We start from the raw sequence: 16285 nt of genomic DNA on the forward strand, positions 1-16285 counted from the left end.
TGTTTATATTGCTTAAACAGACTGCAACAGCTGTAGGAAGCTGTCCTCACTGAGCAAATGAAAAATAAGGCAGGAAAAGTAACTGTTTTTACAGATATTTGATGATATTTGCAAAGCATATGCTGGATAGCTTTCACAGTACTGACTAAGAACAATACTTATACTTAATTTAGGTGTCTTGTGTAAGAGTCTCATTCAGCTTTGGGTTCTTTCCATGATGCAGCAAAAGAAATAAAAAAGCATGCAGACTTTTTTTTGCTGGCCTTTGCAGAAAAACCTAGTGAAACAAAGAACAACTCTTTTATAAAAAGATGGGATCCCTTAATACATTTGTGAGTGTAACTGCATTACAAGAATATTTTACAATTACAATTGCAGTATATCAGCATGCATTTGATAGATTTCCCAACTCCTCTACATTCAGAAGGTGCTGCCTGATCTGTAATTCAGGTGACAACATTGTACCCGTAGAGAGGATGTGAGGAAGCAGGCGAAGTATAGAGGAATGGGACTCCTTGGGCTCATGTCTTCACTGAGGTAGGCTTTTAAGAAACTGCATGCACTGGACTTTTCCAGTGTAATTTTTCTTGTTAATATCTATTAACCACATTTGGCTTCTTCTGTCTTACTGTGGAATTTGAAATGTTGCTTTTTTTTTTTTCTTTTTTGGTTTACAAACTAACTTTGAACTACTATTCAATGGAGAAACTACACATATTTGAAAAACATATTTATTGTTACAAGAATTAGATTTAAAGCAATAGTGTACAGAGTGAAGAAAAAAGGAGTAGAACAGGGCTGTAGAAGATATTTCCAGAATTTGAGAGGTACATTTCTGGTAGAAGTTAACCTTACCAAGACAGGAACAAAATTTTAATCTCTCTTTCAGTCCCATTCCATCACCGTATCAATGGCTGGTCATCTTCCAGAGATTATTCCATCTTCTAATTAATCTCCCCACTCTACCATCCAGCTGATTTTATGTAACTTTCTGAAGTGGTGTAGAAGTTAAAACAAAATCTTAAGTACAGAATAAAGTTTCATCAATTCCTGTCAAAATGTATTGTAAGGACTACCTAGAGCCACAATAGAGTGTGTGTTTGTGTGTATAAAGCCGGTTTGTGTCTCTGCATTTTTACCTGTTCTTGTTTACAGTGAGCCTCTGGAAAACAAATACTGAAAGGTAAATGTTTCTGTCAGCTGATTGTTTTAGCAGTCACTTAATCCTTCTTTTGATGTCTTGGGTCAAGGAAATCCTACACCACCGAGATTTAGTAGGAGATAGATTAAATGAATTTCTCTGTGATCTTTCCTGTAACGGAAAGAGCAGTGAAAGTTATTATTCCGTAAAAATAAAGCAGTATCTCTGTATTCCTTATTTTGAAATGTTATTTTTTTTAGGTTACTAGCAGAGCATAACTGTGGTTACAATGTTAACAAAGCTGAATTTGTATTTTAAATGCACTGTTTCCCGCTACATCTTCTGCGATAGAACTCTGAGCATTGGGAAGGGAGATTTCCTTAGAGGTACCACAACAATGTTCAGAGAAGACACAGAAGAGCCAAAGAACAAGCAATTTCCCCAGTTATTAGCAGGTTACTCTGAAAATAATGCTGGAGGCGTTATCAGGGTAATGCTGTGCAATATTATACATGTCCACATACCTCTTGTCACAAGCCAATAGTTCTCTAAACAGTACTGAGGTAGCTTTTCCACCTTAAGAGTATGGTGTTTAACGTCAGGACATCATAATGTACACTAACTTGATTTTATATAGAAAACAATAACAACATTTTTCAAAGGCTCTTAGAAAAGGCACATCTATATTTTTCTTAATTTTAATTTTAATTTTTATTATATATATATTTTTTTGCTTTAGGGCTCGACTCCTGTTCCTGCTGAACTGAGCCAGTATGTAAAATCAGAACTGATATCAGCTCAGTAGGCACCGGAGGACGGGTCCATCCATGCTCGGCACAACAGCAGTAGCCGTAAGTGGCAGCTCCAGTCGGAAACAACCATTTCCTGCAAACGATACACAGTACTAAGCTACAGCTGCAGAGAAAACACGGGAGTATACACTGAAGAAGAGCCTACAAAACAAAGCTTTACAGATAATTCCAGTTTAACATCACAAACACTAATTTCCTCTGACCTTTAGAAAAGCTCTGTAACCATGTTACTGTAGGAAATACCCTATTTTTGCAGTCAGACAGAAGGAGTGCTGTTTATTTTCAACTAAAAAAGAATGTCTTTGGTCCTCTCCAACTGCCTCTGCCTCTTAGCCACTCCACACAGTATTTGGCACACCAGCATTAATTGCAAAGCTGCCCGTCAAGTAGCAAATGGTCTCCACCCTGCGCAGGCTGACACTTAAGAAACATCCTCATCTCACCTTCTCTTCAGGTGCAGAACTTAGCCACTGTGAACAAAGAGGGAAACAATCACTGTTCACCAATCAGCTAAGCTCTGCACCTCGCCAGAGAGGTCTCCGTCTCAGTACCATTAATTATCAGATGAGATTCTTCCATGATGCGTCTGCTCCTTTCCTCTTTGGACTTTTTTGTTTAATGGATGGAGAGGATGCCACAGTGTACGTGTTATCAGATAGTTACAGTCATTTTCAGAGTAGCAGCTGTGGTCATGGCTATGTGGTAATCCCTGGCAATGTGATTTTAATCTTAACTCACAAATCATCATGCCAGGAACCCAAACAACCACAACATTAAAAGAAGCCTGTGCAGTCACACAGACAAATTCCTAGTGGCACTTTAGCTTTTATTTTATAGCTCACTATGCATTTCTAATCTGTCTAAAAAGTCAAACAGCAATTCTAGACTATTGTGCATAGCTAATATATAATATTCCTGTGCTAGACAGATACTTACCACCAGAAGTTGTAGAAAAGTTTATGTCACTATTTAGAGAAATATAGAAAGATGGTGCCAAGTATTGTAGTACCGGAACAAACTACATCTTCCTATTCCTGGCATCTACCAGATTGTAAAATGTTGTATGTAACTCCAATTACTGTGCGCCCCTGATAACTGGGAGACCATGTAAGTGAGTCCCGTAGGTCTATTTATTTAGAAGGCAATCTTCTCCTCATAACTGCTACCCTTGCACTCTTCAGTCTCCACCACATTTCCCACAAAGGTTTTCAAACAGACATATTGCTTGCCTATACAGAACATGTATAGACAGACATATACAGAACTGTTTATAAACAAACTTGTATTCATGGCATCTGCTGCAACGAATTCAAGTGGAACTTACATTCAAGTAATGCCACATGTACAGGCTTGAATAGGAGGGAAAAAGTAATCAAGATTCCTACTAAGTACCAATTAGAAAAAAATGGTTTTGCTAAATTAGAAGCCTTAATTCTGAAACCAAAGTCAAGGCAATCAGTCTGTCAGGTGAGCTATATCATGAAGCAAAAATGTGAGGTATACTGGATTAGATATTCACTAATCCTATTTAGCTTCGTGTTTAATACATGTACAAACACTGAGAAGCAATTCAAATAGACTGACAGATAGTGAATATCTTTGCAAATAATAATTTATAACCTCCTTCTACAGCAATCTTTATTTTGTGAATATTTGTTGCAATTTTGCTTCTTTACTGAATTTTCTATATTAATTTCAGAAACAAATTAGATTCTGTATGACATTAACCAGCATCTTTATGCTAAGGCTACTCTTATCTTATAACCAGTCTCCAAACACCTGACTACACTCTACATAGTTGTGAAGAACAAACTGTGCACTTCAAACCAAATCTGAATCATGTGAGAACAACTTCCATTTGGGGCTCACATTCTTTTCAAAGACCTGTACTACCTGTACAATCAGCACGTGCTTTGTTAAACAGAAATGCTTGTCATACAGTATGCTGTAGACAGAGTTAAGAATACAGAATAGAAAACAATTGTAGGTGGAACCTGGCCTTTCCTGGCCATTCTGACTTACAACTGCCCTTCGTACATCCAGCACAAAGTTTACAGCAAAGCATTTCCACGCTCTCCAGCAAGTGCCTATACATCTAACTCACACTCCAGCAGCTGAGCTTAAAAAAAAAAAAAATAATTAATAAAAAGAAGATATTTAAACAAGAGTTACTTCTTGAGCTAAGCAGCCACAAGTTCTGTGATATGCCAAGGTTTACTATGTTTTGTGAGCTCTGCATATTCTTCCTTTTTGAGGCAGATCAACATTTTTAATTTAAAAAGAAAATTCACCTCTTCAAAATAACATCTCTGCCACCACTTCGGCTGAGGACATATCCATTTGTTCTTGTGCTGCAGCAAAGCATTTGTATGCAAGTTCTTGTTGTTTGGCATCTTCATTCACCATTAATTCACCATAGAGATACACACCCATTGCCTGAAAGAAGAACATAACATACAGTCATCCTGTTATGACTAGTTGGATGGTTTTCATTTTGTTGGCCTCCAAATACTCATTTAATTCAAAAACACCACAGAAAAGGCCTTATATTCTATAGCATAACTTTCCCCAGAATGCAGTTTTTCGCTAGCTCTCTGTGGCCTAAGATTGCCTATGTGTTGTGTTGAGAGTGAAAAAAAGAATATTAATTTAAGAAACGTCATGACAAGAAAGTGTTTTCTCGCCCCATTTTTCTTGCCACTTTTGAAGTTGAAATCTGTTTTCTTTTAACCACTACCTGAAATATTTCCAAATGCCCCTTAGGAAACCAGCTTGTCCTTCCTTCAACAGGATACACATTTTCTTTCCAACTGAGACGTTTCCACATACACTAATAAAGGGCACATCAGCTGGAACACCCACTCCAGAATTCCCACCTGGCAATTCTGTAACTCAAAATCAAGAATGTGTGGCCAGGTCTGTGTTTCAGACTTTCTTATTGACATCTGAGACGTGGCTGAACCTTCTGTCAGGATTATGTCTCTTAGTGCTCATCCTGAACAAAACCAGACAGCCGAACATGTGGGAGTAAGATGTGGGCCCCTTTGATAGCAGGTAGCAAAGCACTGGCTAATTTCATGGGAAATGCATCAGGCAAAGCTTTTTTTTCCCCTCTCTCTCTTCTGAAGATAGAAGCTTTTAATCAAATTATAATTTGATTCAAGTATTAAACTGCACTTATCAAAACCGGATTACATGAAACATTAGCAGCATAGCACATTAGCTTCTACAGTTTTACTTAATGCTTGGACAGTTGCAAGAGAGGAAAAAGAGGAATAATATTGAAAAACACAGTTTGTAATACTGTTTCTCACAATTTCTAAGATTGACTGGTGAGATTAAAAATTAAGCTTTAATAGTGGAATTTATAATCTAACACTGATTAAAAATAATAATCAAAGGAAGCAGTCTCGGTCAGACATAAGCCTGCCAGATGATGTGACAGTGCCCTAACCACACTGTCCTGCATCCTGACACCCAAAGCTCTGATTTCCAGGATCTGCAGCTGGAGATCACACTGCTTGGAGCTGGGTTTGGGTTGTTTTTATGGTCAATGTCAAAACAATGGAATTTTGTTTCAAATAGAAATTAGCTTTTCTACCCAGTATTAATATTTTTTCCCTAAACCTTAAGATTAAAATGCAACAAACATTCTGATCTTTTGTAATCCTGGAGAGAATTCAATAGCCACATTTGCATTTTTCCCAGACTTAATAAAATATTTCCAAGTTTCTCATTATCAGGAAGGATACGCAATCACTCTGATTTGAGTTGGAATGATTCCAGAATCTGGTTGTGCCATAAATTGTTTCTACTGTTGGAATAAACTCAGTGAAAGGTATTGAAGATTACATGAAAAAAAATGTTGCAAAATTTCTTTCCCGGTAAACATTTGTACTTATTTATAACCATATTTGTTCCAAACATAAAGAAAATCAATATGTTTGTGTGAACTTGATGATGTTCTCCCCTTTCCGATGGTGCATATCTGCATCCTTCCATATGATTAAAATATGCTCAACAGCACAATATATATTGTTGTCATAAATTATGTTGTTATATCATTTTCCTAGCATAGCTTTTTCCTCTGGCTTGCATATAATGGAAGCAGTGGGAGAGAATATACCATATTTTACCAGCTACCGTAAGATTAGCATGCTTTAGTGGAGCTGATCAACATGTTGGTAGATTCCTTAAATTATAGAGCTTAAGGAAACAGAAAAACTGAATACTTATTCTGCATTTCAACTGTAGCAAGTAGATGCAATAAAACAAGCTTTTAGTGTCACACTACTGGTTTCAAGAAGGTGTGAAAGGTGATTATTTTGAAGATGCTGATTAAATCCAACTGACCTGATCTTCTCTGAGAAATTTCTCAATATCTCCATATCCAGACACATATTTGTGTTTAACAACAAGTTCACACCACCGATGACGAACCTATGGAAAGAGAAAAAAAAAAAGAGAAAAAGAAAAACAAATTAAAAAAAAAAAAAGAAAATAAATTTTATCTGTGTCGTTCTTGCATTTGGAACCCCACAAGACCAGAAAATGTACATCTAATTCTAGATTAGTGAAATAATCTGTATTTTAGCACCAACTTGAAGCATCTTCTGTATACAAATCTGTATGAACTCAAAAAGCTAGGCTGTTCTACCACACAGAGGAACACCAGTTATTAACACATTGTAACAAACAGTATTAAAGTTTTCAAGGAAATCACAACTGAAATAAATTTATGTTTAAGTAGAATGAACATGCCTTTGAAAAGCACATACTTTTTGCTGTTTTTAACTTTCTGTTCTTTATCACTCCTGCAGCACAAGCATTACTTTGCATGGCTTCCTCAGCTGTATGCACTAATCAGTCTGAAGGCTTTTACTCTATTTCTGACTCAGCATTGAGCCCAAAGGAAAAAAACAAATACAAAAAACAACAAAAAACAAAACAACAACAACAAAAAACAAAACAAAAACAAACAAAACAAAACCACTCTTCTGCTCCTCTTGTTTCAGCCTTTGTTCTGATAGTCAGCATTTATAATGTAAGTGCTCTTAGTATTTTTTCCCCTTTGTCCTACAGGACAAAGTCAGAGGACATCATGTCTGAATTTCAAAAACAGCTCAGGCACCTGGTTTGCACAGTGCAGAAGTCAGTTCTCAACACTATTTTTCCTGGTTAGAACCACAATATCTGCATAGAGAGCAGAGCAAAGCTACAGGGTGAATGTGCCCACTACCTCACACAGTGCAGGTCTGCCATACCCTTCTGTCACTGTCTGATTACTTGAATTCCCATCACTTTGCAAAAGATGGAAAAATGAAGCTGTGTCCTTTCCTTAATCATTCCTTCCTCCATTGGGTTCCTGCTCCTAGCAATAAAGTTTGAAAGGAAAACACTGAGTGAGATTTGGGACTGCACACACTTTTCTTTCTATTTTTCTCAAGGTCATTACAAATCCTGGCACAACCCCAGCCCTGCCATGCTGGACAGCTGCCAGCTGGGGCAGGAGCAGCATGTCTGCTATCCTCAGATTACACGTCTACCTCCTGCTTCCCAAAAAGCCCCTGCACTGCCATGGTGCCAAACACTGCAGGAGCATCAGCTGCTGCTGACAGGCCCACAAAAGCAATCAGCAGTACAGCTGGCCTGTGGGTGCATTTTGGGGAGCAATGCGGCAGCGCCAAGACAGTGTGCAGGAGGGCATGGCAGTGCCAAGGAGACCTGGAGTGTGGCTGGAGCAGAAACGGACTACGTGGCACATAGGCTGCTGCATAACACAGCAAATGTAGTCTCTTCTTGGACCTGAGTATTATAAAGAACCATTTTTTCTTTTGTAGTCCATGCCTTTAGGCTCATAACACACACATGACAATTTTAGTCTTATAAGAGGAGGATGGAAAAAATAATTTTGGTTCCTGATGTCTCATCCATTGCTCAGAGCAGAAGTAAGCTGAGCCCCTTAGCTTTGCAGTGTAACGTATGTGTCATGTGAGCAGCCCAAACCAGTGTCAGAAGGAAATTCTGAAAGAAATTATTGTGGTAGGGCTGAGCTAACCCATACCACATCCTGTGTAAGCTCTTCTTGGCTCTTCCTTTTCTCTCAGAAGCCAATATATAGTGGTGAAAATAAGAATTCATCAGTCTTCTCCAAATTCCCTCTCTGTGATTTCTCTGTTCTCTCCTGCATGGTGCAGACATGCACACCATATGTCATTCTGGCTGGCTACCTGGGGCCAACTCGACCTGAGAAGTGATTCACAGCTACCCTTCCCACTGCTGCTGGTAGCATGCACTGCCTTCAGTAGAACCTCAGCAGCACCTGCCACCTCTCCAATGATCCTGCTGCCTGGCAACTGAAAGCACCATCTGCCAAAGCTGGAAGTGGCTCAGAACTGCTCTGCCCAGGAGAGGCCTGGTTGCACCTCTGATCCCTAATGCACCCCCCCCTTTAATTCCTTCAAATCTCCCCTGAGGTTTTAAGTCACCCCAAATCTCAACTGTGCATTTCTGAGCTTCAGCTCAGTGTCAGGAAGACACTCAGACAAGCCACTTTCTCAGGTTTGACATCTGAAAACTCACTGATATGTTTCTACAAAAATAACTGCATCAAGATCTGCGTACTGGCTATCTCTAGGCAAAACACTCTGAAGGGCTGCTACTGCCAGATAGCACAGACTGCCCAGGTTAGGACCACTTCCTGTAGTCTCATATTAACTTTTATTTTCACTTCAAGAAAAATACACAGAATCACAGAATATTATGTGCAACTCAAATACCACCTGTATTTTGACAGTGCAGTACAAAATGTTTTAAAAGCAAAATAATAATGTTCAGACATAGTAAAATCTACATAGCATTTCAAATGAAATAAATACTTACATAAAATTCACTGATAATCTAGCTCTAAGACAATCCTTTTGTTCTAACAGTCTGGGCCACCATCTTCTTGTAAATGGTGCTTGAAGCTGATGGAGTAAACTCACGTCAGGCATCAAGTATGTGACTCCACTTTCAAAAGAAAAGCCCACAGTAATGTATCTGTAGAACTATATATTATTTATATAATTTTTATCTTCTGACCCAGCTGATAACTTTCTTTGTCTAATCTGCGTTACTCTCCTGAGCTTCACACAAATAATCAGGCATACCTAAAAACAAATACCCTCCCAGAAAGCTTTATATTATACTGTAATGATCTAGCTTGCTTATATTCCCAATCATATATACACAAGCAAAAAATAAATATTTTACTTCTGAGGTCTACAAATAAGATTTAGAAAGCAAATAATCTAAGCCATGACCTTAAGAGAGAATAGAAGAAGAGGTGAGAATTGAAAATAGAAGAGAAAACAGGAGTTGTACTCAGCTCTTGGTCTGCAGAATAGGAGACTAACTTCAGGGAAGATGAGTACATTTTACTAATAGCTGGATCCAATTTAAAAGACACCATGAGACAACAAATCCAAATCTCAGAACAAAACCAACACACTTAGAGATCCTAAAAAACAGTGTAATGTGAAATACAATAAGAGTTATTGTCAACCAAGGTGGAACCTTTATTAAAGGAAGCATATGTGATCTTTATAAATCATGAGTTCAGACTTGATTGAAAAAAGAATATGTTTTAACAACTAGAATTGTAAATGTTAATTAAACAGTCTCAGATGCCAGATTCTGGTCTAATTTAGAAAAAAAAAAAAAACACAACAAAACTTTCTGGAAAACGATGATGTCTTTCTATAGATTAGCTTTAATTAACAAGAAGGAATGTGGCATCTCCAGAGCACCAGAATGCTGTTCTGTTCCATTTGAAATTATTTCTTTTCCATTTCTTCCTATTTACAAGTAAATTGGATCCAAACATTATTTTCAGACAATTAAGTAACAATGTCACATACTACTGGGCAAAATAGGCTTAATGATATATTTTTTAATCCCCTTCTATCATTTTAAGAGCAAAGATTTAAGAACAGCTAAAATAACTGCTCTTTACACACCATTCAGGTTGTATCAGTAACATTTAATACAGCCTGCATTTCACATGAGCATTCCACCCTCTAAACCATAAGATGTACATGCTTTAGTATGTAAATCTGGTTTCACAAACATTTACAGAGAAAAAGAAAGATGATCAGGGATGCTAAATGAGCTTGGAAGCAATGAAACTGCTGTGTTACAACTGTAGCTGACAGAATATCAGATTGACAGTCTGAGAAGAATGTACTCAATAGCCAAAAACCTAGTGAATGCAAACAGAACGGATTCATCACTCTGACAAGGAGTCTGAAATTGGAATTTCTGTGTATGCCAAAGGTCTGTCAGGAGTCTGAGCAAAGAAGCTGTCTAACAGCTTTAATGAACTTGTGTTTTGGTCCAAAAACTCACTGAGTGTTCAGTGCATAAGTAACTTAACAGGAAGTGAATCGCAATCCTCCATCAAAACTGCAGGGCCAGCAAAACCATATCCAGATACAGTACTGCAGAAGCCAGCAGTGTTGACAGCTACTCTTGTTCCTAAGACCCTCAGAGTGTCAAGATTCAATTAACGCTATGTTTTACACCTGTAATGCTTTCTCACAGCCTTACTTACGCTGCTTTTCACTTTCCATGCTAGAAGAACTGCTGCTAAGGGAGTGAATGGCTGGTCGGACCCCATTCACAGGAAACTGAGGGATCCCTACCATGACCTCTATTGGACATTGATTGCACATGCAGCACCATGACAATTACAATCACCCAATCACAGTGTCATTTTGCTCTATCCCCAGCACAAGTACCTTAACCCATCAGCAGTCCAATATGCAGGAGCATAATCATCTGGGAAACCCTAAGCTACCAGTGGGTGGGCTGATCAATAAATTTTTGTCAGGAGACACTTGCCATTTTAAGGACAACTATGTATTGCTTTAAATACTTAAGAATCTTAAGTAACAAACTGGTTGTTAAAGCTACTTTAAATCTAACTTCAATAGAATACCAGACCTAAGATCTTGGTAATATTGATAACCATGAGATACTACTTTGTTTATTTTGCTCCTTATGATTGCTACTTCCACGCAGATGAAGCAATAGCACATCATGAAGGATGTTTGTGGTTGGGGCGTAGAACTTGAAGTCCTCCCCCTCCTTCAACCCTCACCAGCTCTGATGGAGGCTGTGGGTGGAACATGCTGCAACTGATTCTGTTTATCATGAGGGAAGAGAGGGGCTGTATGATCTGTGTCTGCAAAAACAACTTCTGTGCTTTGGCCAATTGCAAAGCTTGGGACAACTAGCAGCATGTGGAGCTGTAACTGCCCCAGCGTACCCGAAAGCCCCAGCTAACAAACAGGCGTAGGCTTGAACCTCCTTTCCTTCATAAATCTAATCTGTGGGCATTTCTTTCCTTTCTGTGCCTTCACCTCCCTTCCAGCTGCAGGCCACTGAATCGCTCCTGCATGCTATAACCAAATTTCACTTTTACAAAGTTAGCGGAAGAGCCAAGGCCTTGCTGAAGAACAACCAGACCAGGTTCTTCTTGTCTGGTTTTCCCCAGTGCAAACAGTATTCCATGCTTTTCCACAATCAGCATGGAAACTCTTTCCCACATTAACACACAGAAGCCTCAAAATCATAAAATATGCTGCTTAGGATATCCAAGCAAAGTGTAGCACATTGCTGCTGGTCTCTGTGATCAGGAAGGTTAGAATATTATTGACTGGGGAGCAGCATCCCAGGGAAAAGGTTCAGCCCTTATCAATGAAGAGTACACCAAGAGCTTGTTTAGAAAAAAACAAATGCCTGTTTTTCTCCACCTACAGTTCAGAAATAGAGCTCCCAATTAGAGAGCAGACACTTTTCTGCCTATATGGGCCACATCTGTGACCAGTGACATCTGTGTTTGTAGAAGTTTTGCAAAAGAAGGCAGAAAATGAGAGATGAAGAAGCCATGTCCAATTCGTCCTAAAAGAACACACTGGCTGTGCCTCTCTCTGAGTATCAAAGCTCTTGTTGTGAATCTCTGGCTACAAGAGGACACTTCACACTGCCATTCCACGTGCTCTTTTACCTGCCCCTCCTTCTCCCTTTCAGCGGAAGACTGGCACACAGCAGCAGCTGGCTGTTCCTCCTCTTCCTATGGGTCAATGAAGTGATGGTACGATTACAGTTTACAGCAAGGTTAGGTAAAGAAAGTGCAAAAATGGCATGCACTAGAACCAACGTGGTGTGGCAGCTTTAAGCAGTGCCTGCTGGTAGAGTGTCCCCATTGCACCAAGTGCTTTTCCACCACATTTTCATCTAAGTTGGTGTGGCCTCTGCTCCAGGGGAAACAGCTCCTATATTGTAGTGCCATGTGATGTAAGGAACTGCTCAACACAACATGTGAAACCATTTAGATTGAAAAACAAAGGCTTTTAAAAATCAGCCTTAATTAAAACCATAAATGCACTCCTTACACTGGAACCCTTACCCTTTCCCCAGCCTTTTTGCCTGTTCAGCAGACTGGAGCACTAGTACGTTTCACAGCTTGTAGTAAGATGGAGATGGAAAAAGTGATGTCATCGGCTGCCACTTGAACAACTTCACTGGAGATATGTGTTGAGCTGAGCTTTTGAGCTTTGCCATGGTGCTTCTCACTCTTGGACACAGGACTGCCTTCTGGCAGCTCTGCTCTCCTGCACCTCCCTGTACCTGCAATGCTGAGGATGTCCTGGCACCAGGATAGGGCCCAGCACTAGGGGGGAGCAGGCCCCAGCAACTCCATCAGTAGCACTGGCCCTATGTGAGGTGGAAGGAGAAGCAGCATAGCATTCAGAGAGTCAGGGAACAGCTAGGGTTGGTGAGGTCCAGGACCTCAGAGAAGAGAGAAGGAAGAGCTGGTCCTAGCCTCAGGTCTAGCCTTGGTCTGCAAGCCTCCACCAAGCAATTATGGGGGAAACAGCCCTGTCAGCAAGGTGAGAGAGCCTTAGGTGTGTTTGCATGTCTCAGCTTGTACTTCACCTGATGATCACATGAGTACAGCTGTCTCTGTCTGATGTACAACCCTGTCCAAATTCCCTTTGACACTTCTGACAATTGAAATACCTACTGACAACAGTGGCTGTAATACCTTCGGTATTACAGTAATTTTATTTTTGCAACACTGGAATTGGTTTCAACCAATATTCCATATTCAATACTGAATATAGGCAATATTCAATATTGCCCATCACACTGTCTCTTCTGGCTGCCTCCCAGCCAAGTCTTCATACAGTTTTTACCCATATCGTGCTTGCAAATGTATTTCAACATGAGCTATTTCTAAATACAAATAAAAGCAAGTTGGGCTTATAAAACCAAATGTTGTAGTAGGAAAAAGCACATAAACATACCCCACACATCTGAAGCAGAAATCTATCTCCAGAGTTTGATGTGGGGCACACCTCCTTCTGTTACCAATTATTACTCCTTTTCAGCAAAAGAAAAGGCTGCTGCAAGCATCAGCACAACAGTAAGTTGCTCCTTGGCATGCGCCACTTTCCTCTACCTTCTCCCTGTCACAATTGGAGGCAAAAAGTGCCTTCCTTTTATCTTAGGTTTCCTAGTGACAATGGCCCAAACTTGGACCATTTCCAAACAAGATGACTGTCACAGCTGGGGTCTAGAGCTGCAGGTGAAACAGGTTGTTCCAGGCAATGAACAACATGGCTGCCTGGTTTCTCCGTGGTGTCACTCACAGCCAGACCTTCAAACCTGTGTTCACATCCTTCTAGTTCTGCACAGTTTAAAACTTTGGTTCCAACTCTCAAAAGAATTAAACACAAAGTTTTGACTCTAAAAACACAGAACAGGCACATGATATACATCCCTCTCCCAATCCCCAGAAAAAAAACTCTTGAGAGAAATATGTACTGATTTACAAGCTCAGAAGAAGCATACTCACTGCTGAAATCAGAGCACAGATGTTACGCCATGTTTTGAATTTGTGATACTTTTCTCTTGATCCTCGCCCCCGACAGCACAACTACTCTTGCTTCTCAGGGCAACATTTGCAACACCTGGAACATAGCACTCCAGCGCACTGCAGCCCCAAAGGTTTTTTAATGGCACAGATTTAAAAGAAGACAAAATTTTATCCACATATTTGTAAATCAGTGATTCAGCAGTGTGACCAGATCTGTGAAGCTAAGGTGATGACATCAGAAACAGCTAGGGTTAGCAATTTTGAACTGCCCTGGCTCTTGTGCTTATAAACTCGGTCATGCCCTACTTTTTTTCCAGCCCTGTGATCTAGGATAACTTGCATTTGCTTCAGCATTTATGTATGCAGGACAAGTTGATGAGCAGTTTGGATGTAGTATGAGTTTATTTAAAATAAAGAAACATCTTCATGTTTTGTTCACAGTTGGCCATAGTAATACACCACAGAAGAAACATGTCAGCAGCTTTATAATAAAAGAATCCGTTTGGGAAAACTACACTGATAGGAGCCTTTTTTGGTATTTTTGAACTAAACCCAGCTCCTATCATTGCATTTATCATACATATACAAACAGAAAGATCTTTTAAATTTCAAGGTTAGGCCAGGTAGTTTGTACTACAGAGCTAGCTCTGTACTGTCCTGCACAGAAATACTGTATAAAAATTCAGATAACACAAATGCACCCACCTCAGATCATCTCTGAAACTGACTTCAGAAGTCCAGACACCAGATACGACAATTATCCTCCTTTCCAGAATACAGAAAAGTAGGAACTACTTTCCTCTGTGGATTCTTTGAACAAATAACAGTCATAGTATAGTAGCAGGTATAGTATAGTATAGTAGCAGGTAAATAAAAATTTACCTTTCCCTCCTATTGCCAGCTCCCCCCCCTTTTCAAGTCTCACTAAGTTGGGCTGAGTTGCCAGATAACTATGAAATTAAGTTTTAAAACCAGTTAAAAAAAATCAGAGAATAAGCAAACAGCATTGGTAATAGCACCAGGCAGGGGCTTGGAAAGTGAGAATACCACCCAGCAGCAAATGAGATCACTTGGAAGAGGAGTGTTGCTGTTGGCTCTTGGAGGGCTGGAGATCAGGAGTGCTGACTGGTGCAAATTTCTTTCCAGTGCTCCATGAATCTTGTGCTCTGATGTGCCTTTCATAGAACTAATGCTGGTTGAGGGATTTTTTGTTCTCAAGCTCTTATCATTTTCACAAAGCATCAAAATAAACCCAAATTATGGTGACTAGAAATTACCCTTTGAACAGTCTTATAAATTCATTTCAGCACATCAACTCAGTTATGACAGGCACACGAGCCAGAGACATCCCTAGGGAACAACCATTACTGGAAGTGTTTATCTTCACCTTGTTCTAGTTATTTTGGATTCACACTGTACTTTGAGCCTGATCATTGGAAAGCAAGTGCCATATCCTTGGAGATCCTTTTTTTGTGGGGAAGAAAAAATACAAAAACCATCACCACCACTAAAATCCAGCTCCTGCAATGTATTCTTGTGAAAAACTATCTTCACCAGTGGCAACAGCTATACCATATGTCTCAAAGAGTCTGCAAACCACAGTTTACTGCAACACAAGAACAGGATGAAGATTCAAAACAATCAAGGTCATGGAGGATCTTCTGAAAAGCAGCTGCTGCTCTGGTCAATATGTTTCCCATCCAGGGAATGGAGACAGTATATTCACTCTCTTTGTTCAGTTTACTAGCCCAAATGAAAGAGATTTCCAACAATGACAATATATTCTTTTCTAGGTATTTGCTACAGGAGGTATGAAGAGAAGGACAGCATAAAATTTAATATTTCTGTGGTGATCAGTATGACAAGTATCAGATGTACACAGATTTTACTTTGTAAGAACTCATATTACTTCTCTCTTCTTTCTCTTCTATTTAATTATCATGGCACCTCAAAAATCTCAAATTTGATTTCAGAAACAAATTGAGGACACAGCCAGACTGTTCTGAGTAAGTTTTTTCTAAGTTCCTAACTCCTAAGTAATTGTTAAGTAAAAATAAAACATTCCTCAAAGTAATCTTATCTATCTATAGTGCCAAAATGGTGCTCTGAATATAACATTAAAAAAGAAAAGAACTGGTGAAAATGTATTTTGCATCAGTGATACATTTTCACAGCAACTTTGTCAGTCCTACAAAACATATACTCATTTAAACAATAAGGCATCTCCTCCTGACTTGAGTTGAAACCAAGCTGTATACACAAATTAGAAAGTTTCTTTATTTTCTCTCTTGCAGAAACAATGAATAGTTGTATGCACTTATCTTTTTTCTTAAGAAAGTAGCATCCCATAAAATGGTCGTCAGATCAAGCTGTTGATTTTTTCATCTACTGAATTGATCATTCACA

The 16285-nt window shown here is 39.2% G+C and overlaps 1 protein-coding gene across 4 annotated transcripts in view; it reads right to left on the minus strand.

Annotated features, from left to right (window-relative positions):
* Nucleotides 1-717: 717 nt before the first annotated feature.
* The window catches only part of AOPEP (aminopeptidase O (putative)), a 182162-nt gene continuing 166594 nt past the window's right edge, over nt 718-16285 (minus strand). For 2 of the 4 annotated variants that reach the window (XM_052701164.1, XM_052701161.1), the window contains exons 15-17: nt 6307-6393; nt 4245-4389; nt 718-2026 (exon numbers count right to left, since the gene is read on the minus strand). In XM_052701164.1, coding sequence (XP_052557124.1) covers nt 4249-4389; nt 6307-6393 — 228 coding nt within the window. In that variant the 3' untranslated portion in view covers nt 718-2026; nt 4245-4248. Of the gene's footprint in view, nt 2027-3258; nt 4073-4244; nt 4390-6306; nt 6394-16285 lie in introns of those variants that run through there. The other 2 variants (XM_052701162.1, XM_052701165.1) reach the window with 2 other exon arrangements.

The sequence above is a fragment of the Tympanuchus pallidicinctus genome, unplaced genomic scaffold (assembly GCF_026119805.1).
Source record: "Tympanuchus pallidicinctus isolate F22 unplaced genomic scaffold, pur_lepc_1.0 scaffold4, whole genome shotgun sequence".
In the NCBI taxonomy this organism is placed as follows: Eukaryota; Metazoa; Chordata; class Aves; order Galliformes; family Phasianidae; genus Tympanuchus; species Tympanuchus pallidicinctus.